Here is an 18425-nt window from a genome sequence, read left to right on the forward strand (position 1 = left end):
GTCATGCCATGTTGTACCCAAACAAAATTGACGTCCGTTTTTTCCCACAAATAGAGATTTCTTTTGGTGGTATGTGCCCCCCCTTGCGTTTTTATTTATTTATTTTTTTGCGCTATAAGCAAAAAAAGAGTGACAATTTAAAAAAAAAAAAACAATATTTTTTTACTTTTTTTTTTTTTTTCTATAATATCCCCCAATTTTTTTTTTGTTTTTTTTCCTCAGTTTAGGCCGATATGTACTCTTCTACATATTTTTGTTAAAAAAATTGCGATAAGTGTATATTCTTTGCGCAGAAGTTATAGCGTCTACAAACTATGGGAGAGATTTATGGCATTTTTATTTTGTTTTTTACTAGTAATGGCTTCTTTCTTCCTTTTCTCTTTTTTTTCTCCCTTTTTTTTTTTTTCTCCTCTTTTTCTCTTTTTTTTTTTTTTTGCCAGTAAATACCTTATACAGCCCCCTTCCTCTTTCTTGTCATTACCCTAGACCAGTGACGGCGAGCCTTGGCACCCCAGATGTTTTGGAACTACATTAACTATGATGCTCATGCACTCTGCAGTGTAGTTGAGCATCATGGGAAATGTAGTTCCAAAACATCTGGGGTGCCAAGGTTCACCATCACTGCCCTAGACTTGTGGCATTATGCACAGCTCTCTCACGCTTGTGAGTTTGCCAGGAAGGGAGGGGGGGATGAGTCATAAGAGGGCCAATGAGAGCTGCAGAGCTGGAGGTGTGCCTCTGTGTAAATCCAGGAAGTGAACAGGCAGCAGTTTCAGCTGCCCACAGTTTAAAATGGATGCAGCCAGACTCAGTGGAGGGAGATTTCTGCAGCATTGTACTGTATTTGGCAAATACAGAATCACAGCACAGTGGAACCTTGGTTAACGAGTAACGCGGTTAACGATCGTTTTGAAAGACGAGCAACTTTTTAAAGAAAAAAATTCTGACTCTGTTTTGCGAGTGTTGTCTCAAGCGAATGGGGTGTGCAGTACCGCATTTGGCCAGAGGTGTGGGGGCGCCGGTGACACTGAGCCGTTCGGAAATACTCCGTTCCTGAATGTTTCCAAGCCTTTCCAAGGTTTTCTGAGTTCAGCCAATTGTCCCCGAGTATTTACATTGACTTCTATGGGGAAACTCGCTTTGATATGCGAGTGATTTGGATTACAAGGAACGTATTGTGCTCGTAATCCAAGGTTCCACTGTATATATAAAATAATATGTAAAGTGGTTGGAGGGAAGCTTCAGAATGGCAAAGATGGTTTTTATTACAAATTATGTGAGCAGACTGCAGTTCCTTTTTAACTGTAATCCTGTTTTGGTAAGTATTAGAAAAAAAATTAGGATATCAGGAAGAACTCGATGGTGGGGACATGAACCAGTCTGGTATGGAGAGACTAGTTTAGGTATGACTAAAAATAAAAAATAATAATAATATTAATATTATTAATGGGAGTCCAAAGTGAAAGTGCTTCTAGGATGCACTAGAGGTAATTTCTGCTCCTCAGGTCAGATGTGAGGTGTCTCCAGTATTGTGTGTGATGGAGGTCCCCACATGACATTCTTCATGACTGGAAGTGGGGTGACTCCAGAATTGTTAACAGTATTCCTCATGTGACCACTCATTCTCTCCCTGTGAGGTGAAGATATGTGAGTGACAGTGGGCCCCATGTGACCGCTCTTCATCTGCCCCATGGGGCGACTCCAGGATTGTGAGTGACAGTGGACTCCATGTGATCACTCTTCATCTGCCCCATGGGGTGGCTCTAGGATTGTGAGTGACAGTGGGCCCCATGTGACCGCTCTTCATCTGCCCCATGGGGTGGCTCTAGGATTGTGAGTGACAGTGGGCCCCATGTGACCCCTCTTCATCTGCCCCATGGGGTGGCTCTAGGATTGTGAGTGACAGTGGGCCCCATGTGACCGCTCTTCATCTGCCCCATGGGGTGGCTCTAGGATTGTGAGTGACAGTGGGCCCCATGTGACCGCTCTTCATCTGCCCCATGGGGCGACTCCAGGATTGTGAGTGACAGTGGGCCCCATGTGACCGCTCTTCATCTGCCCCATGGGGCGACTCCAGGATTGTGAGTGACAGTGGGCCCCATGTGACCGCTCTTCATCTGCCCCATGGGGCGACTCCAGGATTGTGAGTGACAGTGGGCCCCATGTGACCACTCTTCATCTGCCCCATGGGGTGGCTCTAGGATTGTGAGTGACAGTGGGCCCCATGTGACCGCTCTTCATCTGCCCCATGGGGCGACTCCAGGATTGTGAGTGACAGTGGGCCCCATGTGACCATTCTTCATCTTCCCCATGGGGCGACTCCAGGATTGTGAGTGACAGTGGACTCCATGTGACCGCTCTTCATCTGCCCCATGGGGCGACTCCAGGATTGTGAGTGACAGTGGGCCCCATGTGACTGCTCTTCATCTGCCCCATGGGGCGACTCCAGGATTGTGAGTGACAGTGGGCCCCATGTGACTGCTCTTCATCTGCCCCATGGGGCGACTCCAGGATTGTGAGTGACAGTGGGCCCCATGTGACTGCTCTTCATCTGCCCCATGGGGTGGCTCTAGGATTGTGAGTGACAGTGGGCCCCATGTGACTGCTCTTCATCTTCCCCATGGGGCGACTCCAGGATTGTGAGTGACAGTGGGCCCCATGTGACTGCTCTTCATCTGCCCCATGGGGCGACTCCAGGATTGTGAGTGACAGTGGGCCCCATGTGACTGCTCTTCATCTTCCCCATGGGGCGACTCCAGGATTGTGAGTGACAGTGGGCCCCGTGTGACCGCTCTTCATCTGCCCCATGGGGCGACTCCATGATTGTGAGTGACAGTGGACTCCATGTGACCGCTCTTCATCTGCCCCATGGGGTGGCTCTAGGATTGTGAGTGACAGTGGGCCCCATGTGACCGCTCTTCATCTTCCCCATGGGGCGACTCCAGGATTGTGAGTGACAGTGGGCCCCGTGTGACCGCTCTTCATCTGCCCCATGGGGCGACTCCATGATTGTGAGTGACAGTGGACTCCATGTGACCGCTCTTCATCTGCCCCATGGGGCGACTCCAGGATTGTGAGTGACAGTGGACTCCATGTGACCGCTCTTCATCTGCCCCATGGGGTGGCTCTAGGATTGTGAGTGACAGTGGGCCCCATGTGACCGCTCTTCATCTGCCCCATGGGGCGACTCTAGGATTGTGAGTGACAGTGGGCCCCATGTGACCGCTCTTCATCTTCCCCATGGGGCGACTCCAGGATTGTGAGTGACAGTGGACTCCATGTGACCGCTCTTCATCTGCCCCATGGGGCGACTCCAGGATTGTGAGTGACAGTGGGCCCCATGTGACCGCTCTTCATCTTCCCCATGGGGCGACTCCAGGATTGTGAGTGACAGTGGGCCCCATGTGACCGCTCTTCATCTGCCCCATGGGGCGACTCCAGGATTGTGAGTGACAGTGGACTCCATGTGACCGCTCTTCATCTGCCCCATGGGGCGACTCCAGGATTGTGAGTGACAGTGGGGCCCCATGTGACCGCTCTTTCTTTGCTTCCAGGGCAACTCCAGAATTGTGTGATAGTAGGGGGGGCCCCCACAGGACCATTCTTCATCTGCCTGCATTGTGAGTGACTGCGGCCCCCAAATGACACTTTATGTGCCTGCAGGGTGGTAGTCAGCTGCTGCACCTGCAGGGCTCTAATGAAGACAGTGGCAGGGTCTGCATCCCTTTAGACGTGATTTCCTTTTGGGAGTATCTCGCCAAAAATAATAATTTTTTTTTTTTTTTAATTTTATTTTTTTTGCAGGGGAGTTCAAAAATCGGACTAGTATATTAGTGCGATGCACAAACTGTTGGCGCTATATAAATCCTGTATAATAATAGTGCAGATTTCTGGAAAAATCGGGGGGGGGGGGTAGCCTTCTGTATACTCCAGGTTTAGGAGTATACAGATTTATTGCCCATGTACCTGGATCTAACTCCTCCTAGGTAACCACCCATGTAATGGTTATCAGTAGGGGATTTACAGGTGCCTTCCTGCTGTCATTAACCCCTTCCAGACTGGCTCATAGTATATTTACTCAGCTCCCAGCTACATCACTAACCTAGTCTCAAACGCCAACCTACTCGTTCCCTTCGGGGGTTGTAAACCCATTGTGTGTTTTTTCACCTTAATGCATCCTATGCATTAAGGTGAAAAAACCCCTGACACTGAGCGCCCCCCTAGCCCCCCCGTTTACTTACCTGAGGTCGTTCGTTCCCTGGGTGGAGACACGCTCTTCCTCTCTGCCCGTTGTTCCGGCTCTTGATTGGATAGAATGATGGCAGCACAGCCATTGGCTCCCGCTGCTGTCAATCAAATCCATTGACGCGGGGGGGGGGGGCCGAGTCCTACATTCTGTGTGAATGCAGGACTCTGTAGGAGAGCCTTCTCCAACGTGGACACTCGATGTAGGGAGGAGCTACCAGCACCGCCGGGGGACCCCAGAAGTCGAGGATCTGGGCTATCTGCATAGTGGAGGTAAGTATGATATATGTTTGTTTTTTTTTTTTTTTTTTTTTTTTTTTTTTTTTTTTTTTAAATAAAAGGGTTTACAGCCCCTTTTAAAGGTAATGTCCTTCAACTTTACAGTTCCAACTTATCTTACCTAAAGTGTCATAAAAACCTTGTTGTTCGTCACAATCTTTGCTCTGGTCACACACAGAGCTCATTGAGTCTTTGGAGCAGGGGTCTCCACACTTTTCAAAGGGCCCCTTTATTAGTCCTTCAGACTTTAGAAGGGCTGAATTGTGGCCAGCAGGGGCAGAAAATGTCACGGGCCCAGCATCCGTGAGAATAAATATGGCCTCCAAGGTTGGTGGTCAATAGGAGGAAGAGTATACCTCCCTATTAGTAGGAGGAATAGTATCCCATCATTGGTATCGGTGGAAGATATAGTGCCCCATTGTTGGTGTCAGTGGGAGGAATAGTGCCCCAAGCGCCGGATAAAGGCCCGCAAAGGGCCACATCTGGCCCTCAGGCCACAGTTTGAAGACCCCTGCCTTGGAGTGACTCCTCCATGATAGATTTATTTCAATGTAACAAGGTAAGACTAATTGGGATCTTCTTTTGCTGTGCTGCTCCTTTTAGGTTACCCATAGTGCTCTAGGAATCCTTTGTCATATGTGAAATGTTTGTTTAAAAAAAAAAAAACAAAAAAAAAAAACAATATATAATTCCTGAGTTAACCTGCTTTTTTCTTCTTTATATTATGTTCCACTAAAGTCCTTTCTCTACTCTTCAGACACTTTTCCTATCAGAGAGCCTCGTGTCTTGGGTCTTGCCATGGTCCCCGGACATCACATTGTATCCATACAAGTGGAGCTGGAGAGCGTCACCTCCCCTCAGTACCTGTGAGCAGCGGAGGAGATGTTGTGTGTTCCTGAGTGCAGAATATAGACATCGGCTGTCTGTGCCCCACCCATCCCCCCCAGATCTGTATGTGTGTAACGCCGTGTACATTTTTCTATAATGCCAAAAATAAATTATTTTTACTGCCTCCCCTTCTTCTCATTTAGTTGTGCTTGTTCAATAGTGAGGACTCCATATTTCGGACCTGTTCTGGTTGCTTGGCTGTCAAACTGATCCATTGTCTTCAGTACTTTTCTGAGGAGTCGGCCTCCATCAAGAATGCAGATCTGACTTCCGTCTGAATCTTTAATCGATGTGCTTGTTCCAAGTCAGAAAACATTGAAGGCGGAAATGGCCAGGGGACTAGTGCTCATAGGAGGAGGTCAGCAACAGTCCCTGTGTGGGTTTTTTTTTTTTTTCCTTCGTGCATGAGTGGACAAATTTAACCACTTCAGCCCCGGAAGATTTTACCCCCTTCCTGACCAGAGCACTTTTTACGATTCACCACTGCGTCACTTTAACTGACAATTGCGCAGGCAATTGCGATGTTGCACCCAAAGAAAATTGACGTCCCTTTAGGCCGATACGTGTTCTTCTACATATTTTTGGTTAAAAAAAAAAAACGCAATAAGCGTAATATTGATTGGTTTGTGCAAAAGTTATAGCGTCTACAAAATAGGGGATAGCTTTATGGCATTTTTATTATTATTATTTTTAACTAGTAATGACGGTGATCTCTATGTATGTGTGTGTGTATATGTGTAATTTTTTTTTTTTTGTAAATCGGGACTGCGACATTATGGCGGACACGTCAGACAATTTTGACACATTTTTGGGACCATTGTCATTTATACAGCGATCAGTGCTATCAAAATGCACTGATTACAGTAAAAATGTCACTGGCAGGGAAGGGGTTAACACTAGGGGGCGATCAGGGGGTTAAGTGTGTTTTCTAACTGAAGGGAGGTGGGGACTGTGTAGGGGAGAAGACAGATCGCTGAACAGATGATCTGTCTCTTCTCCCCTCAGATAACCAGAAGCTGTGTGTTTACACACACAGATCCCAGTGTGTCACGAGCGATCGTGTACGGATCTGCGGACGAGCAGGGGGCTCGCGCGTGCGCCCTTGGTGGTCACAGGGCGAAGCGACGTTGCATAACATCGTCTCGCCCAGCCGTGCCATTCTGTCGCAGTACAACTGCGGCGGCTGGTCGTTAAGTGGTTAAAGATACGTTCCAGGTAAGGATATTTTTGTATGGTTACAATGGTCAGGCTTGCACCAATGTAACTATGGGGTTGATTTAGTAAGGCAAATCGACCTGTGTACTTTTGCAAGTGTAGTTGCTTCAGAGCTTAGTAAATGAGGGAGAGAATATCTCTTCTGTCCTCCATCATACAGCATTTTTGCTTGCGCATGATTGTTTGGTGTGGTGTTTTTTTTTTTTTTTTTTTGTTTTTTTTTTTTTTTTGTTTGTTTTTTTTTCCCTTGCATGTGATTGGGTATTCATTGTAAGGTAAAACTTTATCTCCTTTTTTACAAAGCTCTGGAGCAACTGCACTTCAAATAGGGAACAGTCTATTTTGCCCTTAGTAAATCAACCCCTACGCTTGAACCATATCCAGAAGATCCATGCGGATGCTGGAAATCGCTGTAGTAGGCACGGGACCCGGAAACGAATGGCGATCACTAGAGCAGTGGTGCCTGCTACAGGGATATCCATCTTCCAGGTATGGATCGTGCATAGTTCAATTGGTCAAAGATGAACCAATGTAACTATGAAAAAATAGCCATACTGGGAATTCAGTTAGTGTTTTTGTTTTGTTTTTGGTGGGTTTTTTTTTTGTGGTGTGTTTGTGGTTTTTTTGGTGTTTGGTGTTTGTTTGTTTTTTTATGGTGTTTGTTGTTTGGTTGTTTTTGTGTGTCTTTTTGTTTTTGTGTGGGTTTTTTGTTTTTTTTGTTTTTGTTTTTGTTTTAAGCACTGAGTCCTCTCCCAGCAGTAGGTGATCCTGGACAATGCGGAGTAATGTGATCACATCAGCTCTGCTCTCTTCATCATTCCATTGTGTGTACAGGGTGCTACTCGAGGGAACGGCCATGACACTACATTCAACATCTTTCCTTGGTCTTCTGGGTTCCGTAATGCTTTACTTCATACAGCTCCCAGCACAGTGACTGAGCTGTCAAGACGGCTCTCAGTATCTACTAATGATCAGGAGCTGGTAGGACCGGCTCCTGATCGTGGCGACGGCCAATCCCAGTGGGCACATGATTGGCTGATCCTTCCCATCCCCCAGACATAAAGACCCAGCTTAATGGGATGCTGGGTCTGGCCCAGTGTTCATTTTGGCAGCAAATTTCGATCTAGTTTTAGTCTTAGGACTAAAATGGCATTTTAGTCTTCTGTAATTATTTTAGTCGTATTTAGTCATCTAAATCTCCAACACATTTTAGTCGACTACAACTCATTTTAGTTGACTAAAATCTAATGAGTGTAATTAAATTGTAATGCATTAGTTAACATTTCTCTACAATTTCCAAACTCATTATATACTGCTGGAGTGAAAAATCTAATATGTTATTATTTATGATATTGGGGTATGAACATGCACTACAGACCAGTGTTCATTTTGAAGTCATATTTCAATTTAGTTTTAGTCCCATTTTTAGTCTTTTGACTAAAATTGGCATTTTGGTTTTAGTCGTATTTTAGTCATCTCAATTGTTTTAGTCGACTAAAATGTTTTAGTCAATAAAATGAACGCTGGTCTGGCCATGACATTACATTTAACATCTTTCCTTGGTCATGGGGGGGTGGGTTCAGTAAAGCTGGTCTTCATACAACTCCCAGCACAGTGACTGAGCTGTCAAGACAGCTCTCAGTATCTACTAATGATTGGGAGCTGGCAGGACCGGCTCTTGATCATGTGTTGGTCCCACGCCTGATGAAGGGGTGTGGCTCCAAAACGTTGCAATCTGCTGTATCGATGTTTTCGCTGGAGAAAAAAAAAAAAAAAAAAAAGCTTTGGACCCGTTCTGGAGATCCTTGGTGTGTTGGTGACGTTCTCTTGCTCTGACTTGACACGGTTCCAGACGGTGGTGACTTCAGCACCCACCTACATACACAGCCATTTCTACAGGAACGTCTGCTTTGGGAATAGTGTGTTGGAAACTGACAGCCAATCACAGTGGGCATGTGATTGGCCTGTTCTCACCCCCCCCCCCCCCCCCCTCCAGGCATTAAGACAGTGTTGGGCAACCCATAGATTATGCAATTTTACTTTCCTGCAACCATGAGTGGAAGTAAAGAAAATGTTTGATTTTTTTTTTTCCCCATCGACACAGTCAGTGTTGTTTATTATTATTATAATAATAATACATGATTTATATAGCGCCAACAGTTTACGCAGCGCTTTATAATGTAGAGGTGGGACAGCACAATTACAGTACAGTTCAATATGAAAGGGACAGGAGGGCCTGGCTTATAGAGCTTACATTCTAAAGTGAGGGGGTGGTGGTACAAAAGGTAATAGCTGTGGGGAATAATTTGATGGGGGAATCTCTCCTGCTGAGCCATTGTGTTCTGCACTTTTTCGCAGAAGGGAGTTGAACAAGACATGTGACCACTCATTAAAATGAGAAGAAAAGAGGTTTAACCTTAAACTGCATAGAGGGTTCTTTACTGTAAGAGCGGTAAGGATGTGGAATTCCCTTCCACAGGCGGTGGTCTCAGTGGGGAGCATCGATCGTTTCAAAAAACTATTAGATAAGCACCTGAATGACCGCAACATACAGGGATATATAATGTAATACTTACACATAATCACACACATAGGTTGGACTTGTGTCTTTTTTCGACCTCACCTACTATGTAAGGACTGGTGCCCAGAACTGGACAGCATACTCCAGGTGCGGCCGGACCAGAGTCTTGTAGAGCGGGAGAATTATCGTTTTATCTCTGGAGTTGATCCCCTTTTAATGCATGCCAATATTCTGTTTGCTTTGCTAGCAGCAGCTTGGCATTGCATGCCATTGCTGAGCCTATCATCTACTAGGACCCCCAGGTCCTTTTCCATCCTAGATTCCCCCAGAGGTTCTCCCCCCAGTGTATAGATTGCATTCATATTTTTGCCACCCAAATGCATTATTTTAAATTTTTCTACATTAAACCTCATTTGCCTCATCAATGGATCAACTTGGGTACAATCAGCCTGCTCATAGGCGGGTCAAATCTCAGCCAGTCCTTGCTGAACCGGCTGAGATTGGGACCATCTATGGCCGGCCTTGATGGGATGCTGGGTCTGGCCATGACACTACATTTAACATCTTCCCTTGGTCTTCTGGGTGTAGTAATGCTGGACTTCATACAACTCCCAGCACAGTGACCAAGCTGTCGGTTTGTACTAATGCTCGGGGGGAGGGGGGGGGGGGGCTGGCAGGATTGGCTCCCGATCATGTGACCACTGTAACAGCCAATCGCAGTAGGCACGTGATCGGCTGATTCTTCCCATCCTCCCACACCCCACCAGGCATAAAGACCCTGTTAAAGGGGTGCTGGGTCTGGGCGGGAAGGTCTTGGTTCTTTTAAAAGTCCTGTTTTAGCAAAGTGCCTGTGGTTACTGGCTCTTGGGGCGCAAAACAGGACAGAAGGGTTCTTTTCTGGCCCTGGAAGGTAATCAAAGGCACCTTTTGTGGTAGTTGTCGCCTATTTGCTGCCCCAGTCACGGTTTGTGAAATGTAGAAGAGGGTCTAATTCAGTGTGATTTTTATGGGCAGTGTTCTTTCTGGCAGCCATGATCATAATCCAGCAGATAACACTCAGGTCCCTGACCTGTAAAATCCTGTCCTTCAAACACTTGGGGGGGGGGGGTCTGTTTTATAATAATAATTTTAAAAAATTGCAATGAAATGTTTGTAATATCTGTGAAATGTCAGTTTATACTTACTGCCTTTTCACAGGGTGAATATACAATTTCCTAACATTCGACCCTAAGAGAAAATAGTCCTAAGAACATTTGATCAAAAGAGTTAGGCTATTTTCTGAATTGATCGAATGCTAACGTTACAGGCTAAGAATGTTCCACCAGAACAGAGAACTGTAAACCATGGGGTTTATTAAAAAAAAAAAAAGTGGCAGAGCTATTTATCCTGCGTTGAACCTTCATGTATATGCATTTTGTATGAATGAGAGCAAAAAACGAATGTGATTGGCCTATTTTCTCTCCACTTCAAATGTGTTGCATTTAGAGCAGGGGCATTGAGTTAAAATTAAATGTAAAATTTATTTTCTCTTTACAATCGAATGTCAGAAAAGCAAAACATAGAAACCGACGTGTCACACATAATACAGGCTTTATGAGTGACTTTTGTGCAAATGCTAATTTTTTTTTTTTTTTAATAAATAGACCCCTGGGGCAATTGACCTGGCTATACGGTGCCCTGTTTAGTCTTCAGAGTGTGATTTAATTTTCCTGTGAACGACGGTTTACACATGCACTGGCAATGGATGGAAATTCAGATTAAATAAAGAATAAGTGGGAATTTTCTAAGGCTGCTGCAGTTCCTCACAGCTGCCACTAGATGGCGACGTAGTTGCAGTGTTGGTGTGAACAGTGCAGCAGAGTTCCATTTTTCTTATAACTTGCATAGAACTGTACAATATGTCCCATACTTTAAGTGAACCTGTCAGGGTGGTAATAAGTATGCTGACATGTTCTATTAAGACATTTTTTCATCAGTCTCTGTAAATTCTAGAGACTGTAGGGTGTAAAAATCCCAGGAATCTCACTGTTATTCCACCTTCATAAAGCTTGTGTCCAGCCTGTTTAATTTTCATGGGGTCCCCATTCTGCGTCAGAAAAAAAAAAAAAGTTTGGCATTACTCCTACCCCCCCCCCCCCCATGTTCCAGCCCTACCCCACATATTATCACAAGAGAAAGGACAACCTGCATGCAGCAGATTTTGTGCAGCCCTTGGGGCCCCTACAGACACTGATCTGGGTTTCCTTATTGCTCTGGTATAGAATTGATCTCTAGCAGTCTCATGTAATGTGTTCCCAGTCTATAACTGTCTCTTGAAGCATGAACTCCAGTCTACAAATACTCCTATATCATGTTCACAGCTCTGATAGTCTCCTGCAGCTTGTCTACAGTCTCTGACCATCTCCTGTACCATGTCTACAGTCTCTGACCATCTCCTGTACCATGTCTGCAATCTCTGACCATCTCCTGTACCATGTCTGCAATCTCTGACCATCTCCTGTACCATGTCTGCAGTCTCTGACCATCTCCTGTACCATGTCTGCAGTCTCTGACCATCTCCTGTACCATGTCTGCAGTCTCTGACCATCTCCTGTACCATGTCTGCAATCTCTGACCATCTCCTGTACCATGTCCGCAGTCTCTGACCATCTCCTGTACCATGTCTGCAATCTCTGACCATCTCCTGTACCATGTCTGCAGTCTCTGATCATCTCTTGTATCATGTCTGCAGTCTCTGACCATCTCCTGTATCATGTCTTTAGTCTCTGACCATCACCTGTACCATGTCTGCAGTCTCTGACCATCTCCTGTATCATGCCTACAGTCTCTAATTATTACTTGTATCATGTCTACAGTCTCTGGCCATCTCTTCTTTCATGCCCAGGGTCTTTGACCATATCCTGCTGTGTGTCTGTTGTCACTGAGGGCTCGCTAACACTAGCGATTGAAGGACAGTAAAACTTGCTGTGTTTTTACCGCTCTCCCTTTAGCTGCAGATGCTTTGTTTCTGTGGCCATGGCAGAAAATATACCCCCTGACGCTTTCGCCGGTCGTAGCACCTCTCTGCAAGCGCCCCTTTACTACATGCAGTGCCAGCAGTTGCAACGCATTACTGCGAGGTTCAAGGGGTTAAAGCAGGTGGTGAGAAGGCAATACAATGCCTCCTCAATGACTGTCAAACGCTCTCTAAAGAGTGATCCAAGCGCAGACCGTTCTTTAGAGGCAAAAGCAAACGTGAACCAGCCCTGAGACTGCACATTCCCTTAATTTTATGTGTGGCCCTTTGGTGACGTCGGGGGCTGCACTTGAGGCTCCCCACATCAAGTTTGTGGACCACCACTGCTTGAAGGTATGGAAGGACCATGTGACTCGCTCCATGTGACAGTGCTGTCACACATGGATTCCTCAGCCCTCATAGCTTATGAATGGAGTGGGGGATGAACAGAAGGTAAGGATATGCAGGGCTACATTGAAGCTTGCCCCCCCTCACCATTCTCTTTCGGTTCACCACTGCAAAGGGTGACCTCACATACCATTTACTAAGGCTGCTGAATTTGGCTTTTACTACTGATTTTGAGTCACTTTAAAGACCCCAAGGGTTTCAAACAATATACTATTTTTAATGGGACAGGAGTTCTTCCAATACATGCAAAGGTAAAATAATAAACATATGAGTTTCTGTAGGCTGTGTATCAACCCTACATGCAATAACCCATAAAAAATCACAATTACCGTACAAAAAAAGGTCACAATTACAGTACAAAAAAAAGTCATTTATTTAATCAAACAAAGGTGACATAGGAAGCTGAGCTGCAGGCAGGCTGTATACAGAACTAGGGCTCTCCATGTACTCCTTCCTTGGGATCAGGTGTCGGATAGAGGAAGAAAAGTGGACAGATACAGTGCACACCCAGTTCATTGATCAACACAGGCTCAACGCAAGGCACTGAAAAAAAAAAGTGTTCTCTATGTGGCCTGTTCACACCATACAGGTGTGTTGCAGGGAAGCTGCATTTTTATGCAATTCAACTCACAAAAACGTATGCCAATCTCTGCCCACGATCCGCAGGTGCTGCATACAGTGGCCAATAGCAGTGAAAGGCTATGCACAGCTGTACACCATTACTTAGGTAAACAGGCGCACGTGTACGGCATAGTTGCCAACATTCTCCAAAAAAATTTAGGGACACTTTTTCATCTGTAGGCGAAGTATTATTTTAATTAGGGGCAGAGCAATACTTTGAAAGTGTGGTCTAGTAGGAGCGGAAAAATGCGTAGTGACAAAAAATGGGCGTAGTTTTAATTGCGCTAAATATTGGGCGAGGCTTATTGGCGGTGTGGTTAAATAGAGTCTGAGATGACTTACATAGTGGCGAATGTGGTAATATATAGGGAAAGAAAAAAGAGAGAGAGAGCGATTGAGGGAGTGAGAAATAAAGAAAGAGAGAGAGAAAAAGATAATGGCTAATAATTGACAATGCACCCATTAGCTGGGACAGGAAGCCCAGACAGCGCACCCATTGGCTGGGACAGGAAGATTGAGGGAGTGAGAAAGAGATAATGGCTAATAATTGACAATGCACCCATTGGTTGGGACAGGAAGCCCAGACAGCGCACCCATTGGCTGGGACAGGAAGCCCAGACAGCGCACCCATGGGCTGGGACAGGAAGCCCGGATAGCGCACCCATTGGCTGGGACAGGAAGCCCGGACAGCGCACCCATTGGCTGGGACAGGAAGATTGAGGGAGTGAGAAAGAGATAATGGCTAATAATTGACAATGCACCCATTGGTTGGGACAGGAAGCCCAGACAGCGCACCCATTGGCTGGGACAGGAAGCCCAGACAGCGCACCCATTGGCTGGGACAGGAAGCCCGGACAGCGCACCCATTGGCTGGGACAGGAAGCCCGGACAGCGCACCCATTGGCTGGGACAGGAAGCCCGGACAGCGCACCCTTTGGCTGGGGCAGGAAGCCCAGACAGCGCACCCATTGGCTGGGACAGGAAGCCCGGACAGTGCACCCATTGGCTGGGATAGGTAGATTGAGGGAGTGAGAGAGAAAGAGATAATGGCTAATAATTGACAGTGCACCCATTGGCTGGGACAGGAAGCCCAGACAGCGCACCCATTGGCTGGGACAGGAAGCCCGGACAGTGCACCCATTGGCTGGGACAGGAAGCCCGGACAGTGCACCCATTGGCTGGGACAGGAAGCCCGGACAGCGCACCCATTGCTGGGACAGGAAGCCCGGACAGCGCACCCATTGCTGGGACAGGAAGTCCGGACAGCGCACCCATTGGCTGGGACAGGAAGCCCAGACAGTGCACCCATTGGCTGGGACAGGAAGCCCGGACAGTGCACCCATTGGCTGGGACAGGTAGATTGAGGGAGTGAGAGAGAAAGAGATAATGGCTAATAATTGACAATGCACCCATTGGCTGGGACAGGAAGCCCAGACAGCGCACCCATTGGCTGGGACTGGAAGCCCAGACAGCACACCCTTTGGCTGGGACAGGAAGTCCGGACAGCGAACCCTTTGGCTGGGGCAGGAAGCCCGGACAGCGCACCCATTGGCTGGGACAGGAAGATTGAGGGAGTGAGAAAGAAAGAAAGAGAGAGAGAAAGAGATAATGGCTAATAATTGACAATGCACCCATTGGCTGGGACAGGAAGCCCAGACAGCTCACCCATTGGCTGGGACAGGAAGCCCGGACAGTGCACCCATTGGCTGGGACAGGAAGCCCAGACAGTGCACCCATTGGCTGGGACAGGAAGCCCAGACAGCGCACCCATTGGCTGGGACAGGAAGCCCAGACAGCGCACCCATTGGCTGGGATGCAATGCAGCCCCGCTTCCTGATACCTCCTCAGCCAGTAGCTGGCTGAAGTTGTCTGTTATATTCCTCCCTCTCCCTCCAACATACTATCCCGATTTCCAGCCCACCCAGCTTACTACGTGGGCGGCCCTGGATAACACTGGGTGACGGCGGAGAGGTGCGGCTTTTTTATGGGGGATCAGACACCTTGGCCCAAACTGTCCCTGCCCGGGACAAAGCCTATTTTCCGGGATTCTGCCCAGGACAGGCTCAGACAGGGACATGGGTGGCTCTGAATTCCGTGAATGTCCTGGACAAAATCGGGACTGTTGGCAACTATGGTACGGGTGTACGACTCTGGATGCATGCTACATTTTTATGCAGCACATATATGGTGTGCACACGGCACATAGAGAAGAATTGTTTTCTCAGTGTCCTTGGATGAGTTCATCAACGCAGCTTGGCGCTCCTCCTGTGAATGAGCCCTACAGTGTTTTACATGTATATTTAAATGCAATGGAATTTAAAAATAGGAGAGTGGACATTCTATCAACATATCATTTGTTAACTTTATATGGGAATCCGTAATTGATCATTACATATACTGTACATCCTCTGCTTCCTGTTTAGTAGTTGTACACAGTGGCTGTGCTTTACTGCTCAACTTGGGTCCATTCAGCCTGCCCATATGTGGTTTGAATCTCGGACTGTTCCTGCTGAACCGGCTGAGATTCAAACTGTCTATGGCCGGCTTATATCTTGTTTTCTATGCCCCCCCTAGATCTAAACAAGCAGTTAACCCTTGCAGTGCGAGTGCAGCCCCGCCAGAAGAGAGCGCTTTCAGCTTTCCTTAAAACACTTTAAAGTGGTTGTACACCCTTCCATATACCCAGTGAAATGACTGGCCTCAGGTGATACACAGAGATGAAACAAATCCTCCTACATAAGTTCTACCTGTTTATCTGCAGCCTTCTGTTCTCCACAGCCATTCAAAGTCCAGAATTTATAAAGCTTGTCTGGGCTTTCAGAAAAAAAGGGGGCAGAGAGCTGAAGTTACACTCTGCAGAGCTCAGTGAGGAAAGCTGTGAGAGCTGATTGGAGGGAAGGGACGTCACTCCCCCACCCCCCTTCTCCCCCTCACAGGGGAACAGAGCTGAGGCTGTCAAGCAGAGTGTGTGCTGGAGCTCCCTCCCCGTCACCTTTTTTCTCTTGGTGTCAGGAAAACTTGTCAGAAGTGATTCATGTTGATAGCAGAGGAAGGAGGCAGCAGACAGAAATTATATTTAGTGCTCTGTATTGAGACAATTACACACAACAGAGGGATATGCTTTGTTCATATTTCATGGGTCATAGGGCCAAATGTAACTGTTTAATGTAACATATACCATAAACGTGAGATGCCCCGTGGAAGCTGGAAATCGGTGTAGTAGACACCACTACTCCAGTGATCTCCACTACCCTCTGGGTCCTGTGCAAGTAGCTGCTCTGCTGCTTTGTGAACACGGGAGGTTGACTGCTCGGCACAAGCACCATTCAAAGCCTGAAATGCAAAGCATTCTCTTGTATGTTATACATATAGTTATATTTGGTCCAAGCTTAATGTAACCAGGGCTTTTTTTTTCTCAAAAATAGGTGCAAGTACTTCCCTCTTCCAAGTCACCCCTTGTCTCCGCCCCTTATCCACCTCCGAGCTCCACCTCTTGGTTCCACCCCCTACCCTAAACACAACCAAGTATCATTGTGTGGTTCTAAGTCATTTGTATGGATTTTGTTAAAGAGGAACTGCACTCTGCTCACATAATTTGTAATAAAACAACCACTTTGCATATTATTCTATATATATTGTGATTCTGTACTTGCCAAATATGCTGCAGAAATCTCCCTCCATTGAGTCTGACTGCAGCCATTTTAACTGTGGGCAGCTGAAGCTGCTGCCTGTTTACTTCCTGGATTTACACAGAGGCACACCTCCAGCTCTGCAGCTCTCATTGGTCCTCTTATGACTCATCCCCCCGTCCTTCCAAAGAGAGAGAGGGGGAGAGAGAAGAAGAGAGGGGAGAGAGAGGGGAGGGGAGAGGAGAGAGAGGGGAGATGAGAGGGGAGAGGGAAGAGAAGAGAGAGGGGAGGGGAGAGGAGAGAGAGGGGAGATGAGAGGGGAGAGGGAAGAGAAGAGAGAGGGGAGAGAGTAGAAGAGAGAAGAGGAGAGAGAGGGGAGAGAGTAGAAGAGAGAAGAGGAGAGAGAGGGGAAAGAGTAGAAGAGAGAGGGGAGAGAGAAGAGGAGAGAGAGGGGAGAGAGTAGAAGAGAGAGGGGAGAGAGGAGGAGAGAGAGGGGAGAGAGGAGGAGAGAGAGTGGAGAGAGGAGGAGAGAGAGGGGAGAGAGTAGAAGAGAGAGTGGAGAGAGGAGGAGAGAGAGGAGATAGAGTAGAAGAGAGGGGGACAGAGTAGAAGAGAGGGGGACAGAGTAGAAGAGAGAGGGGACAGCGGACAGAGGAGAAGAGAGAAGAAGAGAGGAGAGAAGAGGAGAGAGAAAGGAGAGGAGAGAAGAAAGGGGGGAGAGAGAAGAGGGGAGAGAGAGAAGAGGAGAGAGAAGAGAGAGGGGAGAGAGAAGAGGAGAGAGAAGAGAGAGAGGGGCGAGAGAGGGTAAAGAGAAGAGAGAGAGGGGCGAGAGAGGGTAAAGAGGAGAGAGAGAGGAGAGAGAGGGGTGAGGGGAGAGAAGAGAGTCGAGATAAGAGAGGAGAGAGAGAGCTGTGTATGATGGAATGGACCCTACAGCACACCCCAGCACCCCTTGTCATTGCATACATTGGGTGCTGGAGGTGCCGGAGCTGCGTTCTCCCCGCGTTCCCGCTGAAATAAAGCCCTGAATATAAGAATGTAAAAATATCCATACCTGGAATTCTTCTATAAAGATGAACTATGGCTAAAGTAAAAAATGACCTTCACTAGAATTACCATACAGGTTTTGTTCTTCTGAAGCCTCCTGTAGCTTAGTTTATTAACTGTTGATCCTGCCACCAGATCCATTTGTCACTTCCCTTAACAGGCCAAGCAAAAGTGGAACTTACAGTTGAGATAACCCATATGCTTTCATCTTTTATTCTTATGCTTTAATCCATTCCCTCAAAAGAATATGTTGCTGTAAAGGCTTAAAAGCATTAGCCGGAGTTGGGCTTTAATACATTTGTTCCTTTTTTTTTTTTCAAATCCAGCTACGTAGGGTGACAACGCTGCTGTGTGATCTGACTGCAGAACGAAGTGTTGTCACTCCTTTACAGGAAGTGAAGTGTAACAGACCTACTGGCAGGATCGTTAGGTAATAAAACTTTGTTACAGGGTGGACTCATAAACTGCTCTGTTAATGCTACTGACATTTTTTTTAATTTTGCCCGTAGTTCCACTTTAAAGACAACCTGTATAGAAAGATACACAGGATCCTCCATTACCAGCCCCTTTCTGAGGA

The 18425-nt window shown here is 46.8% G+C and overlaps 1 protein-coding gene across 2 annotated transcripts in view; it reads left to right on the forward strand.

The window, feature by feature from the left end:
* NAA38 (N-alpha-acetyltransferase 38, NatC auxiliary subunit) overlaps positions 1–18425 on the forward strand; it is a 47251-nt gene that overhangs the window by 3017 nt on the left and 25809 nt on the right. The window contains exon 3 of one of the 2 annotated variants that reach the window (XM_073622968.1): positions 5282–5536. The exons of the other annotated variant lie outside the window; for it this stretch is intronic. Within the exon in view, the coding sequence (XP_073479069.1) occupies positions 5282–5394 (113 nt within the window). The 3' untranslated portion in view covers positions 5395–5536. Of the gene's footprint in view, positions 1–5281; positions 5537–18425 lie in introns of those variants that run through there. 2 annotated transcript variants of the gene reach the window in all.

The sequence above is a fragment of the Aquarana catesbeiana genome, linkage group LG03, assembly GCF_042186555.1.
Source record: "Aquarana catesbeiana isolate 2022-GZ linkage group LG03, ASM4218655v1, whole genome shotgun sequence".
Taxonomy (NCBI): Eukaryota; Metazoa; Chordata; class Amphibia; order Anura; family Ranidae; genus Aquarana; species Aquarana catesbeiana.